The following is a 23933-nucleotide window of genomic DNA, read 5'->3' on the forward strand; positions in this document are numbered from 1 at the left end:
GTGCTTCCTGAAAACTTTTGCCATCTTTCCAGAAGGAATAGATTTTAAGCTATTGTAAATATTTCACTTTCTGTATTCTTTGAACTGCAGAACCTTTTATTTTTCTGGCAGATGAAACAATTGCCAGTCCTACTTTCTTTCTTCCACAGCGTCTAATAATCAAGGACAGAATATGTCCGATGGTAAAGACTTCATTTTGCAATAGAAACTAAGAACAATTGACCCACACTCAATTTTACACACGGAGCAAAATCAGTTTGAGTCAAAACCGTGTCATTTATATGTGACTCACAAGACATCCAATGAAACCGACAACCGAGGAAGCAGCTGTGGCTAGATTATTAAGTCATTTGTTCATTTCATTTCATTTTTAAAATTTCATTTCATTCCATGCAGGACAGTAGTTTTCTTCTTTCGTTTCTGCACTGTCCTTTCCTAGTGGTAATGTTTCCGAGATTCGCACACGCCCGTACAACTGTTGCTTTATATCTCTTAACTACGGTTAATATCTGCAAACGTTAACCAAAATAATTTGGCAGGCAGTTAAGCGCATCTCCCGTTTTTTTTTGTTTAATTTGGTCCTATTCTTTCAGGGTCGCCCACAATCAAGCATGCTTTGCGGAAACCCCGTCACTTTCCCCAAATTGCCTGCCAATCTGCCGCCCAGGATGCTCAAAGGCACTAAAAAAACACCCCCAAAACAAAAAAACAAAAACCTTTCCCACCAACTCGTTCCTCTCTACCGAGGTGAAGCCAGAACCCGAGGGAGCAGCCTCGCGCATGCGCGCTTGCCAAAGCCGGCTCCTCCGCGCTCGTTCCAGCTGGAAATCGTTGCCCTGAGCTTGGCGTCCCCGTTACCACGGTGACCGCCCGGGCGGCGCCAGCTGGGCCAAAGTGTGAATGGGTGATGTCACGAGCCAGGCGCCGGCCCGTCTGAGTAGCCTAAGCCAATGAATCAGCTGAGAACGGGACCCGGAAGCTCCGGAGAAAGTTCCGAGCTGGGCGCGAGAAGAGAAAGTGGTGCAATTAAGCCGTCGCGGTAAACTTTCGGTAACTTTCGCCGCCCAGGCCTGGGAAGGTGGTTTCTACGCGGACTAGACCGCGAAAGGCGTTTGCTAAAGTTTTTTCCCAATTGGAAGAGTCTTTACGTTTGAATACCCAGCTCGAGCAGATGGAATTAAGATAGCTAATTCCAGTCATTGTCCAGGAAATAACCTTTCAGATTGTTGAAATCCAACTTCTTCCCTTCTCTGTAAAACATTGGGATTTCACGTTTCGTTCACGTGTCCAGAGATTAGATCCGGAGACTAGAACTTTTTTCCCCCACAGTCGTGTGTTTTGTGACAGTTAGTGCTGTTTTTTCGAAAGCATGTAGCAGGCAGGAAATCCAGTATTTCAGAGATTATTCTCCCTTCACACATCCCACAACGTGTTAGGAGGAAAAAGTGACTGCCCTCCTTTATAAAATCTGGTCCTTTTGTCATCGATGGTTCAAGTTAGCAGCTATGATCTATGCTTTAAGCCCCGTTCCTTTTTTTAGATGCGTTGCACTGGGTGTTAAGCAGGGTGCATTGTGTAGAATTGCCAGTTATGTAATTATTTGCCTTCTATTTACAGTGATACACGAACCTTGTACTTATAGGCACACATCACACAATTTCTTAAAGGGACCAACATGGCACCCTTCTTGCTGACTTCCAACACCGGAAACATTTTATTGCAAGATCCAAACTTAATTTCATGTAATGCATGTTTACTTAGAAGAATCTTGTTCAACTGCATCACGTGAGTATAATTGTTTCTACTTGCTTCTCATTTATATTTATTGCCCATCTTTTCTCTTATCGTTTCCCTGGATTCTACCCGCAGCCCATCAGAACAAACCATTTTTCAGGCACTAACATATCTGTTTTTCTCCCCTCAGCCAAGATTTCAGCACCATCATGGCTATTGCGTCCTTCCTCTTGTTGCAAAGAAATCCTATTTTAAAAACCCCGCTACCAAAATAAATGATCACAGTTGTCCCTGAGATAATTTCCGTTGCAGATTCACTTTACTGCATTCTCCAACATAAAGCTCACCAGAAAAGTTGGACTACTGCCCAAAATTCTCAGTCAACCTCTCATCCAACACACCAACATTCCCATCTTCTGCATCCAGTGAAAACGTTTTGCCTTTTTCATCATTTTATTGCTTTAAAACCTCGTTTCCCATTTTATCACTGGGCCTTTCAGTTCTCCAGCTGAGGCACTTAACTGGATTTGTGTAAAGTCCTTACGAGATTTGTTTGGTTTTCCAAATGCAACTATTGTGGATTGCACTTTATCTTTAACCCTTACTCTCAAGACTTACTCAAACCTTAGTAGCTAGCACGTACAAATCAGATATTCAGGATGTCTAGTATGATTCTGCCTTTTGTTAATCCATGTGGGTTTAATATTAAACCTAATAGTAGGTTTGCCTCAGGAAAATATTTCTGCTTGTAATGGGGATACCTCCTGTGTACTGTGTAATCTTCAGCCCTCAGTGCAATCTGAAGAATTTTGTTGCATGTCTAGCTTTGACTTGTTTTTGAATTGGTGAATCATGTCACTGTCCCTTCCTTAAAATCCCTACTCAGTTCTTAGGGTGTGTGTGTTCTGTTAACGCTTTAATCCTTGTTACTAACAATAAGTAAAAGTGATGAGGCATAATAAAAGAACAAAGGGCTCCGATATTTTGAGGCTCCCTGCAAGCCCAAATTCCTTGTAACTTTGTAACGGAAATATCAGACAAGCTTCCTAGCAAACTGGATTCTGACTCAGCCACCAGTCTTTCCCACAGCCATACTTTAAGCAATTGTTTCTTTGTTTGTTTTTTAAAAAATCACAATGGAAGAGATCAAGATCCAAAATATTTATGGCAATACACATTTCTGCCAGTAACCTCTTTATTAAGAAAAACAATGCAAAATTATAGAACTGAGGGGTATCCATTGCTTCTCACAGTATTCTACAAACTTATAGCATCCTTTGAGTATTCAGCCGTGAAGACTCAGTGCTCCACACTGAGCTTCAAGAAGGTTCTCTGTTGGGCTATGACTATTGTTTCCATCTTCATACTTGCAACTGTGAGCACATTCTTGTCCTTGGTTTTCTTTCCCTCCAGCTGTTTTATATTAATGAGAGGTCTTGAGATCAGGAGCCCAACAGCAGAATATATCAGGTTGATGAAATTGTCTATGCAACTTACAGGTCTCATGTAAGTTAGGCAAACCATAATATTTTAAATATTTCAAGTGCAGAACAAAGTATTTCCAGTAATATATTCTACCACCCTGCTTCTTCTGAAGGGTAACATATATTGCACCCCACAAATGGGAGCTAGAAACTCATTTGTACTATAAAAGCCATGTTTATTAAGATGTTTTCTAAAGAGAGCAAGAGATTAGCAAGCTTTCCTTGGTAGAAGAATTCCATTTGAAGTTAGTGCAATGATGTGTCTGCATAAATGAATGAGCGATGGAATGCCTGAGCTAGATTTTACCTGCTCAAATGCCAATAGGTGGAATCTGCTGTCAGCCACAACCATCATATGCCTCAAGTTACCGGTTGTCATTTGGGTGACAATACAAAGTAATACAGTGCCAACCGACCAATTTCCAAGTTGCAACTTTGTTGGTAATGGACAATATAACACCTTTTGGAAAACAACCAAATAGGCAACGATCCACTACTAAGGAACTCCTTCCCCTTGCAAATGTACAAAATCACATTGTGAAACCACTTATTTTTCAGATTTAGTGCTGATTAGTTTTTCCCTTTGAAGGGTAAGCATTTTCCTACCCTACAATTGGGAGTGCTGAAGTCCCAATTATTTTTAAATATTGACCTCCCTCTCTGCCAGCCTTAGGACTTCTCCCATGCATTACTTGAAAAGGGGTATGTTTTATGGATTGCAACTAGCGTTGCCACTGTTTAGGGTTATTAAAGTACTCAAACTAAATTGCATTGGATACCATCCAGGCAAATCAGGTCCTGTTAAGTCTCATTGATGAAACTTAAACATGTCCTTAATTCTTCTACTAAAATCACTGGGATTTAGAAGTGCTTAATTTGCTAGATTGTGAGGTTTCCTTGTCCCCAACATCTGAAAAGGCTCTTAAGAGATTTAACAAGTTGACCATGGCACAAGTTTGCCTACCTAAGAGCCAAGTAAGCTAAACATTAGAAAGTACTTTGTTAACAGTGCATAATAAGTGTATTTATTAGGTAACAAATGAGAGCCTTTCTTTCCTGTTTTTTGTTGCTGAGCTTTCAAGATTAATTTGAAGAAAAATTAATAGAACATTTCACTATAGAGAGATGCTTTTTCACTGAATACTTCTAATATTCAAATAATTTAAACTAAACATTTTTTTAAAACTTGCTTTTCACAGCTGCATAACAGTTGATAAGTATAAAGTCAAGTTCTGCCACAAAAAATAAGAAAAGGAAAAATCATGGAATTTTAAAAAAGATGGCTCTTGGTTAAAAATTAAGCATAGAATGGATATACAATTATCCTAATTCATCAAAAAATATAAAATAATTTTAATCTCTCTCTCTCTAATGTGTAATTACAAAGGGTACACTTAGCACATAGTCTTGCTATCTTAAGAATTATATTTTTGAAGGAAGAAGAAAACATCTCTTTAATAAAAAGCTTGGTCTCAGTATAAATATACTCAAAGTATAATTACATTCATTAAAGTTCTGCAGCATTTATTATTTAATTAACTGGTTTAAGCAGGGAAGGTCACTATAAGGACTGAAATCTTCATTGCAGCCAGTGGTAAATCAATCAGCAGGAAATCAGTCAATAAATCCATTGTTTAAGTACATTTTAACCAGAACTGTATTAAGTTCACAACCATTAGAGTAACTATTTCAGAACATGCGACATTGGTGAAAATGATACATGAGATTTATTGGGTTTTGTGATGTGTTCAAATCTGTGTATTCATTTGTAGTAAAGGATCTATTGATTTCCCTTAAACTTTGACTATAAGGATTAATTTGAAATATTTAGGGATCATTTCTCATTTTAAGATGCATTAAAAACAGCTTTAAACCCTTACTGTACTGTTCCTGGAAAAAATGTTCAGTAAAAATCTATCCATTCTTCTTTGTGATTTTCAGGATTAAAGGGCAACAGTTTAAGTAATGTTGAACTACCTTGATGTTATATATATTATATGTTGGTTGTTCCTTAATTCAGAATGTCCATTTTTGCTTTGCCATTTTTTTTAAAAAAAACCTGCACAGCATCAACAACTGTACGCTGTTTAAGAATCCGCTGAAGGACAATAACAATGGTTTCATCTTTGCCCCATTTATCTTAATGTACCCCAGCCAAGATCTCACGTGATAGCCATCTGTGGAAATATCCTGGAAATATCTTGAGAACCTCTTTCCTCTTTTCCCATTGATCCTCACCTGCAGTGGACTTCTTACAGCAGTTTAATCCTATTCTCTCTGTCAAAGATTTCAAGCCTCCCTTAGCTCCTGACTGCTAGGGAACAAAGCTTGGTATGTAGTCCCTGCAAAGGTCAATCATTAACCTGCCCCCACAACAGTTTTAGTTAGATCAAGGCAAGGAGGAAAACTAAGGAGAAATTACTTTCACTTAGGAATGAATTGTTCGAAATGCCTCTTGTACATTCAGTACCACTCTCTTTCAGCTCAGCACTTCTGAGTTCCTGCATGTATTCATTTCTCTTCAGGCATAATGGCATGGTTGGTCTCCCAGAGATCTGACCTTAAGTTTATTCTAGACACAACACTATAGGCCAGTCCATTAATTATGAATACACTTGTGTGTATAGAAAGGCATTGATAGGCCAGCCTGGTAATTTTACCTTGTTCTTCAGGCTTACCTTAATAAATAAATTAGGGACATATCTTTGTGAAATGCCTTTGGAAGACAAGAAGGGGGGAAAAAAAATCCTTTGAGTCTTAAAAGCCTCGACGTTCAAAGATAAGAGGATTGGTGACATCAAACACTTTTATATTCCTTCTCCCTCTGGTTTGCATTATATATGACTGAGTATATTTTTATATACGTGTGTGCGAGTTCAGGAAAGGAAGACAAAGCATTGGATATATAACAAGCTATCAATAAGACATTTATTTCCATGAGTTATTGATAACCTCATAGCTCATAAGTGACAAGGTAAAGTAGACCCACGAGCAAAGTATGAAAGGCCATCAATAACAATTGGAAATAAATGATGTCTCAAGAGCCTACCCATTGTGTGCTGTGTTTCTATAGTATCAGGTTAAGTTTCATTTCAGGCCGATGCTGTAGCAACCTGAAGCTATAGCTGAAGTAAATGGCTTGGAGTGGGGCGGGGGGGGGGAAGGCTAATGGGAGATGGAGTCTTAGGGGTTGGCACAAAGAAGAGAGAGTCAAGCTATTCTCCAAAGCACCTGAAGGCAGGACAAGAAGCAATGGATGGAAACTAATCAAAGAGAGAAGGAACCTAGGAGACATTACTTGACAGTTAGAACAATTAATCAGTGGAACAACCTGCCTCCAGAAATTGTGACTGCTCCAACCCTGGAAGTTTTTAAGAAGAAACTGGACAACCATTTGTCTGAAATGGTAGGGTTTCCTGCCTGAGCAGGGGGTTGGACTAGAAAACCTCCAAGGTCCCTTCCAACTCTATTGTTGTTGTTGTTATTTTCACAGTTTGGGGGATCATGGGAGATGGCGAACCTGCAAATCAGAGGAAGGAAAAGAGAGATGACTTCATTTTTCTATAAATTAAATATGAAAAGGAGTGTCTCAAGAAAGCATCTAAATCATGGTCCTTAGAAAGATGGCATTGATCTCAAGTTCTCTTTTGACATTCCCACAAGGCTGCCTAATCTCATGGGCTTTGGTAAATCTGTGGGGGCTAGTTTCGTATAATTTCTTGGCTGCTGAACAGTCTAAAAAAGAAGGATTTCCTTGAAGGCTCCCAACATGGCTGGGGAGTTTATAAATCTGTGCTTTTCCTTACCAGCCACCCAGAGTCACTTGATAGTGAGATGGGCTGTATATAAATTAAATAAATTAATTAATCACATAGAGTTGGAGAACCTTAACATCCTTCACAAAGACACATTTTGGATGCTACAGCCCAGCCACATCTTAGAAGGCCACCAGGTCACCTCAATTAATATAATACATTTGAATAGGTCAGCCTAACCATTGGGTGTGCTGCGGAGTTGCCTGTACTTAAGGGATCTTATTGGCTCATATTATAAAACAGTAATTTTTCATATCTCCAGTTAGGTGATTGAATATATTATCAAAACTAAGGCAATCTAGAGAGGTACTATTAATTTGGACTTTAGCTAAAAAAAAGGGAGAGAATAAATAGAAAGATCTGAAAATAAAACCATAAAAAGCCCAGCCAATTTCCAAAAATTGATACTGCCAAACCGCTAACCCTATTTAATTTTCTACACCAATTTGGGGGTTGTTTGGCCCTCTCCAAACTAGCATGTCCAAACTGGTTCCCTCTAAATATCTTAGACTTCAGCCCCCTCCAATTTTTACTCTTCAGCTATCGTAGCTGGAGATTATGCGTGTAAAAGTCCAACTCAAAAACGTTTAGAGGGCGTCTGTCTGGCCGAGTAACTCTGCTTTCCAAATAACAAGTAACTCATTTAACCCATTCTGGTCCAAATTCAGTAGGGAAAGGATTGTTGTTGTTTTTTAAACATATCAGCTTATCACAGTCTGTAGCTAGAATCAAGGTATCCCACTTGAGAAAAGAACGAAGGGAGTGGTATGCCCACCTTTCCCTCTTTTATTTCCTTTCTGGGGTGTCTGAATGGGAATGTCAAAGAGTTCTGTTAGACTTCAGCCAACAGCAACTCATCCCTGGATGCATCTCCTGCTGAGGCCTCCCTCCCTTAGCCTTCCAGCTAAGGACAGAAGAGAAGAGAGGCAGAAGCTTCTCCATTGTTCTCCAACCCACTTTCCTCATCTGCTAAATTACCACCTGTCATGCCCGTGTGAAGGGCTTGAAAGGAATGGCCAAGACAGTCCCAGAGCTGAGGTTCACTTGCAATTTGTAACACCTTAATAGCCCAGCACCACCAGTTTTATTCCTGTTCGGTGCCACCGATTCTCTGTTCTCCAAAGGCTCATCACGTTAAATAGCTTTATTCCACTGGTTTATGTTCTGCCAAGACTGCCTTTCCTCAATAAGCAACCATAGCACTCTGGTGTGAACGTCACAGTACTTTCTCCATTTTTTTAGGGGGAGGGATCTTCATGGGGCTGCTAATAATACATCCTTGTCATGAGGAGGCACCTGTGTCATAGAAGAGAAGGTGGGACGTACGTGCAATCCACACTCTTAAAAAGTTTTCCCTGCCCATCCTTGGGGACATTGTTCACTCAGATAAGATTCTTATGAGATCAGGATATTGTGTTGTTATCCTGTCTTGCTACAGCAAGAAGGATGGGGTCCAAGGAGGATCGCTTGTAGGAGAAGGCTCTGTTATGTTCCTAATGTTTCCAAAATCATTACAAGCAAGTTTCAAAGACAGTCATCAGAACAATTTACCTTGGATCATTGCCTATGTTTAGCAACAGGCAGGAAGAGAGAAAAAGCTGAAATTAAGACAAGAGGATGATGCTGTTAAGTAAATGGGAAATGGATTTGGGAAATGTTGTACCACCTATAGAAGGAGCAACTTTGCAGACTGAGAGTGCTCCACACATAGCTATTGTTGGGTTTGCAGGTGACAGCTGGGTGGCAAGAAGCATCTTTACATAATTACTTCTGATGTGACAGCTGCATCCTTTCTTGGGTTTGGTGATAGTTATCCATGCCAATTGCCTTCTATCTTAATTATAGTAATACCTGTAGGAATGTCCTTGACAAATACCTGGAAGTTGTGAAACACAATAGCTAGGCTACTATCGTCAGGGATCATATGATCTCTGAACTGAAGGATCCTCACTGGTACCAGTTGCCTAGGGCAGAATTTAAAGTATTGACATGGACCATTAAACTGCTGAACATCCAGGGGAATACATCTCTTTTAACAAACTTGTTTGGTGGTTAAGATTTGCAGGAGAGACCTCTTGAAGATGCTCCACTCTTCTTTCTGGCACAGAAGACAGTCTTTTCTGAGCTGCACTGGTTGCCAGATTGCCTTCAGATCCAATTCAAGGTGTTGGTCATTACCTATAATGCCCATGCTATGGCATGGTTCAAGGTTACCTGAGGAACCATCTCAACCCAATGGGATTGGCCTGCCCCACTTGTGCCAGTGGACAAGGAATTCCGACTAGCAGGATCCAGGAGAAGAGCTTTTTCTGCTGTGGCTCCTGCCCTCTGGAACATCATACTCCATGAGGTGAGATCATCCATAACCCTCTTGGCCTTCCAAAAGGGCCTTAAAATTTGGCTCTGCTGCTTGGTCTGGGACCTGGATGGGGGTGTACCATTATGAAGGTAGTACTTTAGCAGAGTACAGTATAAATCATTGGGAAGTGTAAGATTTCTGCTTTCTATCTAGATGAATCTATCTAGATGAAACTAAAGTACAGTCGTACCTCAGTACTCAACTGCTTCAAAACTCATCAAATTCACTAGTCAACGTGTTTTGAAGCAGAAATCATGTCCTGGCATTCATCTTTTTCCCGGCAGTCGGTGCACAAGGAAGAATCTGCTGACGTTAGCTGCCTCATGACTTGATATTTTGGGTCACACAATTTTTTTCAGTACCCACTGGTTTTAGTGTTCATCGCATCTTTTGGAACGAATTACTGATGAGTACTGAGGTACCACTGAAACAAACTTTTGAAAACTGCCATGGGGTGGGGAGAGTTCCCCCACCCCCCAAAAAAGACATAACAACTTTAAATAAGTAAATATTTAGGTAAGATGGAATCTGGAGTAGGTCACTGACTCAGTTGATTCATTTAATTACAGGTTGTTTTGGGTTGTTCTGGTGTTTATTCAAGGGCTGGAAGGAGAAATATGTGAAAGAATTAAGAGTGATATTTAAGAAGGTGATGACCAGAACTGGTCCATTTGAGGGAGACTGGAAAGGAAAGAGTGAATGATTTGGAACTGAAGTATCTCCAAAGGTTGATCTGTGGAGATCTGTCATGTCTATTGGATATTTTGGAGATTCTTTGGTGAATTGTCTCAGTCCTGTGCTGCAGGATTAAAGCTGAGGCAATCTTTGGAGGAACTTGTAAGTTGCTGGTCCGGCTATAATGGTAGTGACACTGGTATCAAAGTGCCAATGGATTGGCATGACAGTTGCCTTTACTGCTGGGAGGTTCTTCAGGGGTTGGAGCTGAGGCAAAGAGGTGGCTGGGGAGCAGTGCCAACTGAGGAGTGGGCATTATGGAGGAGGTCTATGGAGGCAATAGTGGCAAGTCTGCTGGCCAAGAAGGCAGATTTAGAGGATGGCAAGGACTTTCTCCTAATTCCACTTATATAGCTTCAGAAAATAGGAAAGGCCTTGGGGGAAAAAAAGCAGCAGCACAATATTAAGTGTTCTTTTCAGCCAAACTGAGGGGGCCAAGGCATAAATGGAAGCATAGGGTAATTCATCCAGGCTGATTCAAAAGACATGAGGAAAAGTGTTGGGACAGAATCCAGGAAGGGAGATACTCTCTTGGGCCAGAGTGCCAGGTAACAGAGATGGGAGCAATGGAGGTATAATATGGCTTCCATATCCCACATTCTTAGACAGCTCCTATAGTGACATTGGCATCTGTGTATAGTTGGGTACATTGTAGTCCTGGGAGGGATCTGTCTCTCAAGAAGGTGCTAGTTATACTTGGATTGTGAGGTTTTTCCTAGCTCTGATATGGGGATCCAGAGGGAACCTTCATCTGAAGTGAGACTGCATCCTCCTACTCGATGAAGACAAGAGCCTGTGGGTAATCTTATGCCATTGTTGCAAAAGTTTGGTACACTAAGAGATGGTGTGAGGAACTGAGGGGCTGGTGGGCCAGCATAAGTGGCATTTTTGGACTGATGCCTCCAAAAGTGAGATGATTGAATATAGATAGATATATTTTAGTTGGTGGCCTCCTGTATATGGAGTTGTACTACAGTAGTGGGAAGAGTAAATTGATCCCAGTTGTGACAGGTCATGGGATACAGGTGGTCCTCAACTTATGACCACAATTGAACCCAACATTTCTGTTGCTAGGTGAGACATTTGCTAAGTGAGCTTTGCCCCATTTTACGACCTTTCTTGCCACAGTTGTTAAGTGAATCCCTGCAGTTGATAAGTTAGTAACACGGCTGCTAAGTGAATCTGGCTTCTCCATTGACTTTGCTTGTCAGAAAGTTGCAAAAGTTGATCACATGATCCTGCGACACAGCAACGGTCATAAATATGAACCAGTTGCCAAGCATCTGAATTTTGATCACATGATCATGGGGATGCTGCAAAAAGTCGTAAGTGTGAAAAATGGTCACTTTTTTCAGTGCTGTTATAACTTCAAACTGTCACTAAACAAATTGCTGTAAGTCAAGGATTACCTGTATTACGATAAGAGAATTCCAGGTGAAGTGGGGACTGAAACCTGGTGGGCATTTCCACTTATTTTATTTATTTTTATTTATTTTAATTCCATTTATATCCCGCCCTTCTCCGAAGACTCAGGGCGGCTTACAAGCTTAGCAGTAGCCTTCATTCTATGTATATGCCTGCTTGTTAGGGCTTTCACACACACCCCAAGCGGCATTATTACAAAGTCAGCTTAATTGCCCCCAACAATCTGGGTCCTCATTTTACCTACCTCGGAAGGATGGAAGGCTGAGTCAACCTTGAGCCTGGTGGGATGCGAACCTGCACTGATTGCAGGCAGCTGGTGTTACTTAAGGAGGCATTAGCCCACTGCTCCACCAAGGCTCCACTTCCATTTTAGCTATCCCACTTCTGTGTCCCAATGACCATACAGTGATCTCAAGTTGCTTATTGTAAATGTCATGTCCATTTACAATAAGATCTTGCTTATCTGCAACTGGGCATTGGCGAACAGAGATGCCATTACTATAATCAAGGCTGCGTTTCAGAGGTGACGGAATGTGAGTGCTGGTATATTAAGGTTAGTCACAGTGACATGTTAGGTGTACCAGCTGCCCTGTCTCTGACAGGATCTTTGTCCAAAAGATAAGAATCTTTTGATTGGGGTAGCATAGAAATCTTATAAAAAGAATTAATTAATCACAAAAGGCATAAAAAGTGAAAGGGTTACCTACAATTAAATCCTCTAGCTAAGAGTGAAACTAAAAAAAGCCTTATTTCAAATGGTAGTGTCCATGAAGGATCTATCTTGATTGCCAGAATGAAATACAATAAATATTGAATTCAATTTGCACTAAAGTCCTGGTGATCACATAGGTCCAGCCATATAGAAGTAGCTTGAATATTCTTCTTCTAGAAAGTTTTTGACTTCCCAGTTTGAAAAGGCAACAAGTGAGTAATTTCTATTAATAATCACATTTGGAACCTAGTTTCAAACAGACTTATTCCAGATCAATGCTGATCAAAGATTATTAAATAAGTTAGAAAAGCTGAAATAACTTTGCTTCTTACAGTCAAAAGCATCCATAAGCATGTGATAAAGATAATCCAACTCAAAAGTTGGCACACACTCTTTCAGCCAGGAAAGTTCTCTTATCAGGCTGAAACATACCTGAGCACAAAGTAAACAGGCAATTGTAGTCTTTTTTTTAAAATAGAATTTAAAACATTTTCAATGCATCAGAACAGGTAGTTTATTTGTTTCAGCTAGATGTTGATACAGCTGGTCCTCGACTTACAACAGTTCAGTTAGTGACTGTACAAAGTTACAACAGCACTGAAAAAGGGACGTATGACCATTTTTCACACTTACAAACCGGTGCAGCACCCCCATGGTCATGTGATCAAAATTTGGACGCTTGGCAACTGACTCATACTTATGACCGTTGCTGTGCCCCAAGGTCACGTGATCCCCTTTTGCGACCTTCTGACCAGCAAAATCAATGGGGAAGCCAGTTTCACTTAACAACCGTTTTACTAACTTATCAACTGCAGGGATTCACTTAACAGCCGAAGCAAGAAAGGTCGTAAAATGGGGCAAAATTGACTTAACAAATGCCTCAATTAGCAACATAAATTTTGGGCTCAATTGTGGTCATAAGTCGAGGACTACCTGTATTTGTGATGCAGCACTGTACAGAGTTAACAACAAGACACAGCATAAGGATTGTAACAGGCACTGCTGGCGGAGTGCATCCATGAACACCAACGAGCAGTCAGAAGACACAGCGAAAACGCCTTACACTATCTCACAACACCTGGACAGACTCGGCCACATGGAAATGTGGGAACAGTATGAGAAATTGTTGGCATCCTAGACCAAGCCAAATCCAAAAACAAAAAAAAACCATTAGGGAATTCTGGAAGCTTGGCATTCAGACAAATCTGCCATCGGTAGACAAACAGAGATAAAGCATATTCACAAGCCATTCAAAAGAGACAATAGAAAAGCCAAGAAGGAAACAAAAAGATCAAACACATCCTTTCCAGCAGCCAGATAAACAGGATTGACACCAGACAAAGAATCAAGCAGAAAACAATATCCTAATCAATAAACTACCAAGCTGAAGAGCACACCCCAAAACTGTCAGGGCAACTACTGTATATAAACAAGGACCAAAATCCACTCTCACTGGCACTGATGTTGTTATCTATTTGGGTGATGAAACGTCTGCAAGCAAACAGGCCGGCTCAGGGAGCACCAAGGACTCCCAATTCAACCCTAATCTCTTCTATACTCTTCTATTGGAACGTATAGTAGGTATTTTTTTTAAAATTATTTGAGTCTCTTCAACTTGCTCAGAAAATTAAAAATTATACATTTTGCTTAAAGGCTCGCCAAAGCAGAACGGCTGGTGCCAAATGCATCTGGTAAACGTGTTAGTTATCGTCTGCACAGATTGCTTGATATTTATTTACACAGTGCTAAACATAAACATTGCCTGTATTTATCCTACCCTTCCTCCCGGGAAACACAACGGAGCATTTTAGCCTAGCAAGACACATGGAAAGCTAAGCTTGTACTTGAAAAATAGACACGCCCTGGCCCCACAGTTACTTTAGGTATACCAGATATTTTTATCACGTGGGTCTAACACATTAGCAACCGTGCTAGATAGGCTTTTTTTGTCTGTAATACCTATATATGTATTTAACATTGAAAGATTGTCTCTTTGAATAAAAAATGATTTAAAGGACAAGGCTGCAACATCCATCAGTTTAAATTCGGAAAAGAGAAGGGGTGACTTTCACAATGCCACAGTATATAGATTGCTCTGAAAACAGGAGAATGGGATCACAGATAAAGCAGAATGTGAATGCTGACATCCTACATATCTGCTTGTCACTGGTTAACTGTACAGTATGAAATGTATTCTCCTCTCCTCTCTTCATGAGATTCTATTGCAGTGTGCTTCTGACAAGCCCCCCCCCCCACACACACACCTAATTAACATTTATGTATGCTAAGCATGCTTAGTCAATAGATAAGGACCTCCATACATGTATACACTGAAAAAGCTCCTCTTTAGGCCCAGATGCTACATAAACATACATGCTCCATTATGACTATTGGAAATAGAAGAAATGATATATAGGTAGTTCTCGTTTAGCTACCACAGTTGGAACTGGCAACTCAGTTGTTTAAGTGAAGCGGTCGCTAAGTGAAACAGCAACTGTGCTTATGATCTTACTTCAGTTTTCCTTTGCTTTACAGACCTGTGAAGGTCATAAATGTGGGCATTGGATGCAAAATTACTCTTCATCACCATCGTTACTGCGAAAGTTGTTAAATGAGGCAGTTGCTAAAAAAGGATTGCCTGTAAGTATTTTAATTGTAGACGTACCCATGTCAGCAGACCTATTTTACATATTATACTGTGGCGTCGTTTGTTTAATCATGGTTTGATGAGTCCCTAATTGCCTGGGTCTGCACATTAAGCCAAAACCTAACATTATAATTAACATATGTGAACCAGACTGTTAATGCAAACATAAAACTCTGAAAATTAGAACACAATTTGGCATCTTGAAATGCTTGCTTCATTTTAAAGCCCAACACACCTAAAACCCACTGTGGAATTACACAAAATTGAAGAGAATGAATTAAGAATGAATTAAACTTTTCCCCACATCTTTGCTTGCTTCCTGCATCTACAATATCATCTTTGTGGTACTGTTTTTGAACAATGCCTTACACTTATATTTAAATTAGAAGAATGAACAAAAACAAGATGCAACAGATAAATAGCAACTTATAAGTTTGAAATGTCTTCAAGAAGTAACAGTATAGATTTCTATACCAGAATTTCCACTAGGAAATATATCCTATATAGTTGCTAATGAAAGTATGCTTGATTTTACAATATAAATTGAATATTGGAAGTTGGGTATTTTATTTTTAATTCAATATTAAAATAGTATGGCTAATCAACAAACGCGTACACTCAAACCATTTCAAATTAAGTATTTGAATACAAATTTTTCTAATCTGTACTACAGGATGTATTTGAACATGAGAGGGAAAATAAATTTCCTAGGCCAAACATTTTAGAAGCATCAGAGTTCACGAATGCTCAAACATTTTATTCCTGCATGCTTGTTGCACAATTTCAAGACTGGCTCAACATTAAGATGCCTCAAAATGTGAGCACATCTGTTCAGTACAGATTGGCATCAAAAAAGTAGGATCCGTACAAGGATTTCTGATCAATATCCTGAGGTGGAAACAGATTAGCTCTAAGAATCTATTCCATATAATCAAAACAATTAACTACAGCAATAGAGCTAGTTTCACACATATTCTAATTAGGATGAGAACAGTGAAATGTGGTCCACCTATTCAATCCATAAATCTTATTTATTTAGCATGGAATATCCATCATACAATCAAGATTCTGATTGAAAGAAAAGAGATTATTGCAAAGAAATGTATTAAAAGTTACTACTCCAAAGAAGTCACTCATTTTTAAAAGCAAGAAGTATTGAATCGTATCCAATTCTGTATCTCAGTTCACTGATCAATTCATTTGCTCCTCCAATACTAATGCTGCTGTCTTTAGAGATGTTATACTGAAGTATATTTCATTAGCCACAGACATTTCAGATAAGAGTAACCAGATCCTATATATGTTGGAATCCGGTGACTAAAATTATAAAAGTATTTTGCCTTAGCTGATTTCTTTGTGTCATATCTTAGTTCTGCGTGCTGATTTTACTACATCTCCTTATCAAACACAGCCTCCTAAATGCCTTTTTCAAGACAAGCTAAATGTACATTTTTGTTACTGGGGTTCATGTATGTGGGTATGTTCGTGTTCCCACCCATATTTTCCATTTAGTGGTAGTAGTGATCACATTTCAGAGTTCTAGACTTCTGAGCGTGCAGAATCAACAAATAGTGAAAAAGGCATATATGATTTCCATTAAAAAATAAAAATCTCTGTACAATATCTGATAGATCAGATCACGTGGGCTGTTTAATCTAAAGCCCATTCTGATGGGTGGCTTTTCTGAGTTCAACATTAGTAGTCTGAATAATAATAATGATAATGATAATAATGATAATAAAGTTGGAAAGGACCTTGGAGGTCTTCTAGTCCAACCCCCTGCTCAGGCAGGAATCCCAGGGGTAGGCAGCCTTGGCTCTTTTGTGACTCGTGGACTTCAAATCCCAGAATTTGGGATTTGAGGCAAGGCAGGCCAGGCAGCCATGCTGGCTCAGGAATTCTGGGAGTTGAAGTCCACAAGTCATAAAAGAGCCAAGGTTGCCTACCCCTGCCCTATACCATTTCAGACAAATGGTTGTCCAATCTCTTCTTTAAAACTTCCAGTGTTGGAGCATTCACAACTTCTGGAGGCAGGTTGTTCCACTGATTAATTGTTCTGTCAGGAAATTTCTCCTTAGTTCTAGGTTTCTTCTCTCTTTAATTAGTTTCCATCCATTGCTTCTTATCCTGCCTTCAGGCGCTTTGGAGAATAGCTTGACTCCCTCTTTGTGGCAACCCCTGAGATATTGGAACACTGCTATCCTGTCACCCCTAGTCCTTCTCTTCATTAAACTAGACATACACAATTCTAGCAACCACTCTTTGTATGTTTTAGCCTCCAGTCCCCTAAGCTCTAAGGCATTTATTTATGTATTTCACTAATCTTGCAGAATTATATGATTCCATGAGTATAACATTCTCACACGGCTAAAAAAGGGGAAGTAACCTTTTATTTATTACAGTGACGTTTTTGCTCATTAGTCAACAGTTTAATGGTTTGCATCTAGAAACTTGCAAGGTGACTTCAGAGAAAGTTGTAGCAAAACATCATTAAATTAAGTGATAGCAGTCCACTATAATATTCCTATAATCATTTTAAGACAGTGGTTCAAAGCACAGAAATTCAGGCATTTCCAGCCTCACATTTAATATGGCACATTGAACAAATATATGATCGGGGAAACTAATGAGGCAAATTAAGTTACAGGTATGAATTTTACATCAAATGGATTAATATTATATGGCACTAAGGAATTTTAAACACCCCAAATCGTCATGAATTTTTAACTGTGATGTGCTTTAATTCAATGTAGCAAGGCAATTGATTATTTTATTTTATTATATTATATTTTAACCATAACAACAAAAAACTCCGCCCAAACCCACGCAAATTCTCACCAACTTTCTGGACTTTAGAAGTGATAGTTTTGAAGGAAATATTCTGAATGTCAATAATTATACCCGCGGAGGGGGCTGAAAAGCATTTTTTAAAAAAAAAAAAAAACCTCGTGAAATGAAGCCTGAAACCGCACGTCTCCTTGGGGAACTAGCTGGAAGTGATAATTAGGCAGTCTGAAGAATAAATGTTGAGGACAAAAAGAGAGGGGGGAAAAAAGAGGGGAAGAGAGAAGTGATCACATCGGTGGTCATAGCTTCTTTTCGGACTTGAGAGCGAGATCTCAGGAGGAGGCGCGGGCTACTGCAAGGGCACTCCGAGCCGCCGGGGATCCCAAGAGCCAGGCAAGCAAGCAAGCCATCGGCAAGCCCGGCTTGAATTCCATTCGCATTCCCGCAGTTCCTCGCAAGGAACTTCTTTTTTTCCCCTCCCTCCCTCCCTCCCTCCGTCCCACTCTCCTCCCTCGGTCTCGACAGCCTCCCTTTCCCGAGACCCTATAGAGAGCGTTTGACAGAATGGAGACAGTTGTCATTGGCTAACGCGACGGTCCATGGAGAAAACCGCCGCTTCCGATTGGCTAAAGCGCAACGCTGTTTTCTCGTGCCTCGGGTTTTTTTTTTTTTTAATGTCCACATTATCCCTCCCATAGTCTTGTGTCTCACCCACTCGCTTATTCTCCCTCTCCCTCCCTTTGGACTCGGGCAGCGTGCGCGCCCCGCCCAACCTGTACCCCGTGCTCTATATATAGAGATAAGGCGGCACAGCAAACTGGGCAGAGCAGAGGTGGTTGGGGTCGAAGTGAGAGCTAGGGGAGGGAATCGATCAGACAGACAAACAGATTGATTGGGTAGGTGGCGGCTGGATTATTATTATTATTATTATTTTAATTTCCAGCCCACCTCCACGATTTGTAATTTTCTGCTCTTTCTCTCTTTTTTTTTTCTCCCCCTTCCTTTTTTGCAAAATCCGAAGATTTCCAGAGGTCCGAGCCAGGCTCTTCATCCCTTCGATTTGCTCAGCAAAAAAAAAAACAAACGAACAAAAAAAAAACCCGCGCTGCATCGCCTCTTGTCTTGTCATCCTGCGGGCGGGGAGCTGTTTGGCTCCGGCGTCGAGCGGCTCTTGTCGCCTGCTTGCGTCTCTCTTTGCACCATGAAAGCGGTGAGTCCCGTCCGACACCCCAGCAGGAAAGCTCTGACTAGCGGCTGCTGTTGTGGAGGAGGCGGCGGCGGCGGCGACGGAGGCGGCGGCGGCGATCTGGCTGTGCGTTGCCTGGCCGAGCACGGCTGCTACAAGGGGAGCCCCACGCTGGGCGAGGAGCCCGCCACTCTGTGTCTCCAGTGCGACATGAATGACTGTTACAGCCGCCTCAGGAAGCTGGTGCCGACCATTCCGCCCAACAAGCGGGTCAGCAAAGTGGAGATCCTGCAGCATGTGATCGACTACATCCTTGATCTGCAGCTGGCCTTGGAGACGCACCCGGCTTTGCTCCGGCCGCCGCCGCCGCCGCCGCCTCCGTTGCACCCGGCAAGTTACCCAGGAGGGCCTCCCCGGACCCCGCTCACAGCGCTCAACACTGACCCGGTAAGAGGCGCCGCGCCGCTGAGCGCAGCCACAGCAGGAAGGGGAGGGGAAGGAGAGGCGGCTTCGGAGAACGGAGGTGGGACGCCAGCCCCCCCCCCCGAGAAGGAGCGGTGTCAGCCCCGCGTCTTAGTTACCCTCCCGGCCCCGCGCGCACCGGTGCAAAAAGCAGCTCTAACCTGCCGCGCTTCGTGCCCACGATCTTAGCTTTATCCTGGGGACGATTCCCCCGCGCGATCCACAACCCCGTGAAAGAGGAGTGTTCCTCATCTGGATCCTTGCCCCATGACACCTCTTTTTTTATTTTATTTTATTTTATTTTTTGGCGTTTGCTTACCTTTTGATAGAAATCTTTGGAATCCATGACATCTCGCCTGTCTCCCAGGAGGTCCCAAGGAGGTCACTTCTTCCCGTGGTTTTTGAACCTGGGTCTCCCGGTCCCGATTCCAAATCTTAATGATCTCATCCCACCAGATTTGCCGGGGGGTGGTGGTGGTGGTAGCCATCTCTGTTTTGTTGAATGCCGGTCCTTTTAATCTCGGCGGACTGGAAAGTCTTCGGAGAGAAAATACTGGTTAATTAGGCTGTGAATTGCAAGCCCGTATATTGGTATTGCCTTTAAATTGCATAGCAGATTGGATGGCGGAGGTCCTCTGTGGGGGTGTGAGTAGAGGTATATACCTGCCAGCTCTTAATAACACATAAGATGCAATTGCACATGCTTATTGAATTGTATGCGTTCCCAGACTATGTGTTGCCAGCCATTGTCATTCAGGAACTATAGGTAACATTTAATAATATAGCTTTTGCATGTGTGTGTAGAGCATGATTCATTTATAGGTAAGGAATCAAATATATAAGTTGTATAGAGAGGTAACTTCCTGCTTGATTCTAATGGGTGTTGCTTCTCATAGAGTTGTCCTGATCTAACTAGCCACACAAATACTCTTTTCCTTAGTTGTAATACAGTGCATATCAGCACCTGCCCAGCTGTACTTGTGCCATCAGCATGTGCAGGATTGGAGTCAATGCGCTTAGAAGTAGAAGTAGAAGAAGTATTGGAAAGAATAGGAGCATGCTCTAAATAAACACTTGTTTAGTAAAGGACCAAAGAGGACATAGCTTTGAAACACCACCTTCACAATCTATTATTCCCAGACATCAAAAATATGCTTCTAGAAAAAAGAAGTCATGTGCCAGAGATTCAGATTCCAGTCTCACAAATCTGTGAGTTACGCTAGGGGTTCTTTTGCTTGATTGTGTTGCATTGGGGGGAAAAAAACACATAAGTCCGCAGTTAACCATTCCTGTAGGGGTCTATCAAGCAAAGGGTCATCTCACCCTTAGCAGCTTTCAGTCTGACACTAACTACTGGCCTTGGTGGGGATGTACAGCCATCTGAAGCTGACAAATTCTTGCAGCTCCCTCTGCCTCTGTTTGAAATTGTCTTGAAACCAGCCTGCCAGGGAAAGAGGGCTGTTTATTATTAAACTTGGTATTTGCATTTGCTGTAATGTTCAACTCTTGTTTTGTTCTTCTGCAGGCGGGTGCTGTTAATAAGCAAGGAGATAGTATTTTGTGCCGCTGAACTGCACTTCCCAAGGTGAGTATGTCTTTCAAGATTGGCACAGTGAAGGAGCTGAGAACATTTAGCATTCCTAGTAGTGACTTTCTAGTTTAATCTAAGGCAACAACCTTAGACACACTCACCTGGAAATAAGACTCCCTGAAATCTGTGGGACGTGCCTGTGTGCAAATATAAGAAGGATTCGGTTTCAGTTCTTCTCACTTAGCGGAATGGCATGTTTGTAAGAGCCTAAAAGCAGCAGCGCAATAAAATACCTGTTTCAAACTAGGGCATGAGATTGCAGTCCACCAAGTAGTTCAACTTGGGTACTTATGTTTTAACAATATAATCTTCATTTAATAACATAATCCTTCAGTTGAGTTAAAAGTTATTATAGTTTTGAGGCTTAGGGAGCAAGCTTCTTCCCTTATATTTTCTTTTTAATTCTAGACACATACTTTACGATAGGTAGGAACAGATTATATTTGTGTTAAATAGCATACTTTTATTCTAAAGGGCTGTGTATTTTAAACAGGTAATGTGTGTTAATTAGTCCAGACGTTTGGTATGTTCTAAGCATGTACGATGGACAAAAACATAAGAAAAATAAGTGCTTTCTGCATGCTTAGAAAAAAAAGCTGCATTTGGTCTAACTGCAAGGTTTTTTGACTGATGCAAAGGACGAGCAAGCTGCCCTTTGCAACAATCTGTAGGAATTCCCTTCTTTTCTTTTCTGTAAAAGCCATGAATAATACATTATGGAAATGCTGTTGAATGAGGGGTCCTTGATGTTCTCTGAGCTTGGCAATTTTCTTGCATTACCCAAACTAGGTAACAAAACATCTTCAAGAAAACCACCAAGTTCAGAGAGCACCAAAGACCCTCATTTCAACCCTGAGCTACAAATATTCTCCTTGACTAGTTGCTGTTGAATGTCTTGCATGTATTTGGCCCCCCCTCCCCACTTTACTTGGATGCAAATCCTGTTTTAACTTAGCTTCATCTGTGTAAACAGAAATGGAGGAGTGACTTGGAGGGCACTTTTCCCTAGCTCTTTTCCTCTCTTCTACTCCCCAGCAAGCTTTTTCTCGCTGGGACTTGCAGCTGTATTCCTCTGCTTGGCCTAGCCTGGGAGCTGCCCTTGTTGTTTGACCTGGTTTGTTTTGGGTTGTTGATCAAGCATGTCTTCTGTTTTGTTGGTGGCGCCAGTCAGTCTGGAGCAGAATGGTTCACACCCCCTCCTCTATTCATTCCTCTTCCACAGGTGTGCAGCAAGCAGATCCTGAGCCACAGAAGCAGAAAGACACATTAGAGGAGGGAGGGGAAAAACAGAGAGATGAAAAAAAAACCACCAGCCACTAGGCTAAAGGAAAAAAAAAACCTCAACTACTCCAGAATTCTTTCCATACTTCCTTTAGAGTGAGAGAAAGAGGAAAAAAAATTTTTTCACAACTTTGTACGTTCATAGCATTTTTCACATGACTCTTAACTTTTTTTTTAGATCAGATGTGAATTGTGTACATGTCTAGGAGGGAGGGGATTTAAATCTTCAGTATTGTGTGGTTTTCTGTTGGATTGAAGATCAAGGGCAAAAACTGGAGTTTAGAAATATAACTTTAATGCGTCGAGCAGTTAAAATCTGAAGCTTTACTAATCTACCAGAGGCATTGTAGATAACTTTCGTTTCGGCATCTATTGTTTAAAATAGATGATTTTATTGTTTCCTTGGGGATTTTCTTCTCCCTGCAGGATTGTTACATATTGTATAGATTAAAATGAGTGACATTTCATACTATGTATATAGAGAGAGCTTCTATAAGTGTGAGAAAAGTTTATGCTTTAATAGACCGACTGTAATTATGAAATATTTTTAATTAAATATTTTTTGTAAATATTATCAAGATGTGTATGTTTTCTTTTTAAATATGTGGGAACATTTCTGGCTCAAGTGCAGAGCTGCTGACAAAGACAATATATTGGATGTTGCCCCCCCACCCCACCCCCCCACTCCATCCCTGTAGACTCTGAAGCTATAGGCATAGGTAGCTTGGTCCTGCATGAATGCATGAGCTGTCTAGCCACAAATAAAATGTGTTCTGAATCCATACAGATGTGCTTTTCTTCAATCCAATTAAAAGGTGTTTGTATCATACCGTTTTGAAACTTACATTTTGTTTGTTTGGCACTGAGGTTTATATGACAGTGTACAGGGAGAGGTTATCGAGATGTAAGAATTTGGTTCTTACCTAAGACCGCTTGGTTTATTTTTTCAGTCTGTGTACAGTGCTGAGGCATGATCAGCATTTATTTAATCTTTTGTTGTCACAAACATTTTTGTAATGCCAAGTGGGGTGATGTTTAACCCATCATTTTAAGCCTTGTGGCATATTACTGTACTTGGAGAGAGGGTTTCTGAAAAGTTTTCTGCTTCTGACCAAAGGGCATATACTGTCAACAAATGTAAAGTTGCTGTTTCTTTCATCCAAAGACTAGAAATGTAGAAAGTAGGACGGGATAATAGGGAAAAATTTCAGTCTTAATTACTGGTGTAAATTTACTTTCAAAGAACTTGTGTAGACCAAAAAAAAAAACCACAACCAGATGACTGTATTGAAATTATTTTTTTAATATATAGCAGCATTAATTTTATTGCAGCTCTGTTAACATCTGAAATTCCTGTTTAGTGTCTGTTATGTGTAACTTCTACATATAAACATTAAACTAGATTGATGTGGCTTATGCTGTGATTTGCTTCTTTCTTTCTTTGCCATTCCCATGACTCTGTATATATCTGTTTTCCTTTGCTTACCCGTGATAGGCATTTTTATGGCAAAAACTGGATTTACTACTATCAGCATTGGGGAAGGCTGATCCAAATCTACTTTCTGCCCAGATTCCAAGAAAGTTACATATATCATATGATCAACAGTCTTCTACATACCAATGTGGATGGATTTTCAGAGTGGGTGAATTAAGTAGGATTTAATTGAGTGCTTTATCAAGAGTGATCCAACTGTGTGTGAAGCATGGTCTGCCTG

At 40.8% G+C, this 23933-nt stretch overlaps 1 protein-coding gene across 2 annotated transcripts; it reads left to right on the forward strand.

The window, feature by feature from the left end:
- Nucleotides 1-18227: 18227 nt before the first annotated feature.
- ID4 (inhibitor of DNA binding 4) lies at nucleotides 18228-23630 on the forward strand. Of its 2 annotated transcripts, XM_083359792.1 has the most exons (4): nucleotides 18228-18594; nucleotides 18720-19331; nucleotides 20872-20931; nucleotides 22160-23630. In XM_083359792.1, exons 2-3 carry the CDS (start codon nucleotides 18900-18902, stop codon nucleotides 20914-20916), a joined length of 477 nt encoding a protein of 158 aa, XP_083215918.1. In that variant the 5' UTR covers nucleotides 18228-18594; nucleotides 18720-18899; the 3' UTR covers nucleotides 20917-20931; nucleotides 22160-23630. The 2 variants fall into 2 exon arrangements, with proteins under 2 accessions (XP_083215918.1, XP_083215919.1); XM_083359793.1 differs by having other exon boundaries at nucleotides 18228-19331.
- The last annotated feature ends 303 nt before the right edge of the window (nucleotides 23631-23933 follow it).

This window comes from Vipera ursinii, assembly GCF_947247035.1.
Source record: "Vipera ursinii genome assembly, chromosome: 3".
NCBI lineage: Eukaryota > Metazoa > Chordata > Lepidosauria > Squamata > Viperidae > Vipera > Vipera ursinii.

Excerpts from the sequence above, each read along its gene's own strand:
- ID4 (XM_083359793.1), top strand. The coding sequence starts at position 18,900 with ATGAAAGCGGTGAGTCCCGTCCGACACCCCAGCAGGAAAGCTCTGACT. Across the intron at positions 19,332-20,871 it reads CAGCGCTCAACACTGACCCG|GCGGGTGCTGTTAATAAGCA; the intron begins GTAAGAGGCGCC and ends GTTCTTCTGCAG.